This window comes from Sinocyclocheilus grahami, unplaced genomic scaffold, assembly GCF_001515645.1.
Source record: "Sinocyclocheilus grahami isolate Dianchi unplaced genomic scaffold, SAMN03320097.WGS_v1.1 scaffold52.1, whole genome shotgun sequence".
Lineage (NCBI taxonomy): Eukaryota > Metazoa > Chordata > Actinopteri > Cypriniformes > Cyprinidae > Sinocyclocheilus > Sinocyclocheilus grahami.
The window spans coordinates 399,815-404,350 of NW_015505231.1; the positions used below are offsets into that span (position 1 = coordinate 399,815).

General features: G+C 37.4%; 1 protein-coding gene across 1 annotated transcript; it reads left to right on the plus strand.

Annotated features, from left to right (window-relative positions):
- LOC107583255 (growth factor receptor-bound protein 2-like) lies at window positions 1-3,784 on the plus strand. Its single transcript, XM_016269403.1, has 2 exons — window positions 1-231; window positions 2,088-3,784. Exons 1-2 carry the CDS (start codon window positions 157-159, stop codon window positions 2,271-2,273), a joined length of 261 nt encoding a protein of 86 aa, XP_016124889.1. The 5' UTR covers window positions 1-156; the 3' UTR covers window positions 2,274-3,784.
- The last annotated feature ends 752 nt before the right edge of the window (window positions 3,785-4,536 follow it).

Here is a 4,536-nt window from a genome sequence, read left to right on the forward strand (position 1 = left end):
CTTGTTTTGCAATCGAATCTTTTGTTATGTTGAGTGAGACGATGCGCATCAATGTTTTAGTGGAAAAAAGCTTTTCAAACAATCCTCATCTCTGCCGAACACCAGCGGTGATGCACAAAAGCAGCTCTAGTTGTGGCGGCATGAGAGAGCTCGAAAATGACGGAGACGTGTGAAGTAAAAGTGCAGAAAAGCAGTGTCTATTTCATGCACAACTTGAACAAACCACAACAGGTAAAAGCTGTCAGCTGTGTGGACTGTTAACATTTCTCGTTTACAATCGATACTAATATGGCTCCTTGTTATAAAGATGTTTATATCTATATGCTGTGTTGCGTTAACGCGTGGACTTGATTATATTTATAGCGCACTTGCCGTCCAATAATCGCAATAAGCTTTGTGCTTTGATACCTTTTAATAAACAAAGTATCAGTTTTAAAATTCTGCCAAATTCAGAACGAAATTCGAACAATAAATACGGTTTTGGCACTCCTTAATGCGGCAGGAGCGATAGCTTTATCGCCTCAGTTCAAGCGGCATGTGAACCCATAAGATCTTTCTCCTTACTACTATAGTACGAAATAAACATGAATGAACATCAAAAGGTATAATACAAGATAGCTTACTGAAATGTTTCATATAATCGCTCATTCAGTGTTTCAAACTGCGGAAAACGCGTAATGCTTGTAAACAATGCTATGTGACAATACATTTACCTCAGAATAATCATTCGGCGTCCATGAGCTCATCAGTCAGCTAGAAAGATAACTATAAAGAGGAGTTTTTTGCTAAATATATGCTCTATATTGCATATTCATATTTTTTACTTTACCTGTTGTCTACATAAGAAACGATGCAAGGAGCAAAAGATGAAACTCAACACCTCCTATAAGATTGCATGTTACTAATGAAGAAAAACAGACTGGATGTGTGCAAGACATGTGACTACATTTATAAGATGCATTGAGGAGGAGCCCAAAGTACACTCAGTGGCCAAGTGATGCTGACTGATTATGGTCCATTAATATTGGCACAGATTCTGTGTCATAAACAGTTCTTTGTGACTGCATATAGTTCTCAATTTGGAAAAGACATTCAGTGGTCACTTTAAGTGAACCTTAGTTCCCAGGACATCTACCAGATGGATTCAAATGCTGATGCTGTAAGAGGAGGGCAGACATAAACACATGACAGTATGACGGACATGTTAAAGTGTTAAATAAATAAATAAAACCTGTTTATTCTGTGGCACCTACAAAAAATATATATTTTGGTGCCTAATTTAGTTTTTTTGGGGGGGAGTTTTTGTCTGGAGCGCTGACTTCTGTAATGTAACACTTCCTAGTGAAACAGGATATTTGGCCTAAGGGACATCCGCAGAAAAGGAAAGTAGATTCACGGGAAGATCAAATTACTACGTTTTGATTAAAGATTCATTTACATTTTTTCTTTGGAATAGCCTGCACTTGAATAGTTGTTTACAGTAGCACTAGGAAAAAAGGCATGCTGTACACACTAAATGAAGCCGAAGAAAATATGGTTTGTGGAAACGAATCCAACATCCTTCTCAATATTTTTGGTGCTGGTGGTTTTTGCTTTTTTTTTATGTTCAATAAGTTCACTTATATAACCATTCAAATGTTTGGCATCAATAAGATTTTTTTTTTTTTTTTAAGAAATTAGTACTTTTATTCAGCTAGGATGTATTGAATTGATCAAAAGTGAAATTTTTTATTTCCAATAAATGCTTTTCTACTCCTCAAAGAATCCTAATATATATATATATTGATAATAATCAGAAATGTTTCTTGAACAGTAAATCAGCATATTAGAATGATTTCTGAAGGATCATGTGACACTGAAGACTGCAATAATAATGTATATCATTATAGAAAAATATATTAAAATAGAAAACAGTTATTTTAAATTGTATTTTTTTGTGTGTTTTTAATCGAATAAATGCAGCCTTGGTGAGCATAAGGGACTTCTTTCAAAAACATTAAAAAAATCTTACAGACCCCAAGTTTTTGTACAGTAGTGTATATACTAAACCGTGGTGTTATTTACACGTGTCTATTGTGCATCTGCAGCATCCAACATACGTGCAGGCCCTGTTCGACTTCGACCCTCAGGAGGACGGCGAGCTTGGCTTCAGACGCGGAGACTTCATTCAGGTCCTGGACAACTCTGACCCCAACTGGTGGAAGGGTGCCTGTCACGCCCAGACGGGCATGTTCCCACGCAACTACGTCACGCCTGTCAATCGGAACATGTAAAGGAAAAAAACCAAGCGATTAGTGAATAAATTGTAATTAACGGCCCCTCACATTCACATACAATCAGACTACCCTACATCTCCCCGTCAACACCCGTAAAGTCCTGTGAAATTTAAAGCGGCACAGAGGAATGGAAATCATGACTGAAAACAAGGAGAGGACAAAAAAACGTAGCGGAGAGGCTGGATGTTTCCGCCTCTGCCGTGGTGCCCGGGCGAAACCATTATTCCTGAGAATCGTGATGTCTTCATGAACGCTTGCAGTCCGGACTGAGCTGTTAGGGCGAAGGAAAGGCTGAATCCTAGCTTAGTAAGACACACATAAATTAAAACAACAATGATTCTGTCTGTAGATTCATCCTGCTGCTTCGGGCTTCTTTTTTTTGTCTGCGAATATAAATTTTTTTTTTGGCTGCATGTTTAAATCTCTTTATAATAGTAAATCCTGAAGCTGTTTTTAAAAAGGAAAAAAAAAAACATTCTAAAAATATATTAAAATGTAAGCGTAAAAACTTGCAAACGCATTGTACATCTGGGCTGTGGAAGAAAAAAAATCACCTATAGAGAGAATCCATTTTTTAAAGAATATATATATTATATATTTGTATGTGTCTGTCTGTTTTGCCTTTTCAACCCATTTTATTTTTTCCCCAAATTGTAAATTATGTTCGTTTTTTTGGGGAGGGCAGGTGAAACTGAGTAGCTCTGAGGCGTGCTAATTTTATGAGCATCTCAGATGTAACACCGTATTATTTTACGCATCATGTATTCCATTTGACATCATTCTTGTTTTAGAACCAATAGGGGAGCAGATCCTTGGCGACAGCGATTCATCGCCGAGGAGCTTCCGATCGTGCAGGAGTTGATCTAATGTGAAAAACCAGGCGGCTAGCCACCATTTTAAGCCAATGTATTTATTGCAGCCACTTTTTGTCTTGGGATGTGAATGTAGCCGACATCACTCTCCTCACGACGGTCGTCAGATTTCACCACAGTTGCATGATTTCAGAGACGCATCTGTTCACGGTGTCCATGTCGAAACGCTGTTCACGTAACGAAACGATTTAAAATCATGAGATTTGGTGTCGAAAAACTGGCGGATGCCAGCTAAGCCAGTAAGAAGTAAGAAACCAGAGAGTTTTGTTATATTTGAGTTGTCACATTGAGTAATGTGATGCGTTCGGTTTGTTTTTTTGGTTTCTCTTACCTCTTTGTCTTTTCAGTGTTGTATGTTTTAGCTCTTATGTATTTTGTTTCCTCCACGTGTATTACTGACCCCCTCCTTCTCCCCTCCGTTTTTTTTTTTCCTGTGATGTTTTTTGTTCTCTCTGGATTAGTGCCTTTTTCTCTGGTGTGTGACAGTGTCTCTGGCTTGCTGCTTTAGCCTGAGCGTTGGGCTTCGTCAGACCCGCAGTGACAAATCATGTCCTCTTTCTCCTCCTGAACACACCTGCACACAGTCGCTCTTATTTAAATATCTCGCCTTTTTCTGAACTTTTTTTTTTTTTTTTGCCTTTTTCCTTGTTTCTTTTGAATAAATAAAAAGAAAATTGTAAAAAGAAAAAGAAAACGTGTTGTGTCAGATACTTTATTTTGTGTGAATGCGTTTTTTTTCTAGCTTCGTATCATATATTGCATTTTCCTTTTATGGTCAGTTTTTTTTGCAAATGTAGGTTTAGGAGAGAAACCAAATATTCTTGTGCTTCTGCACTTACTGTTGCTCTAAACATGTTTGCACACTTTAAAGGGTTAGTTCACCCAAAAATGAAAATTCTGTCATTAATTACTCACCCTCGTGTTGTTCCAAACCCGTCAGACCTTCGTTCATCTTCGGAACACAAATTAAGATATTTTTGATGAAATATGAGGGCTCTCTGACCCTCCCATAGACAGCAAGGTAACTACCACGAAGCTACGAGAATGTTTAGCTAAAAGAATAGTTAGCATAACCCAAAAACAAAAATTAGCTGAAAATATACTCATACTCTTATATATTGGTCATCCAAGATGTAGATGAGTTTTTCTTCATTGGAACAGATTTGGAGAAATGTATAATTACATCACTTGCGTCACCAATGATTCCTCTGCAGTGAATGGGTGCATGTTTGTAAGAAACAAATCCATCAAGACATTTTTTAACTTCAAACTGCTGCTTCTGGCTAAAATATGAGTCCATAATCCATAATATTGACTTTCATCAATTGTCTCGTCTGAATCGGGAACTGTTTCAGCACTGTTATAAGCATAAAAAGCCAATAATAAAA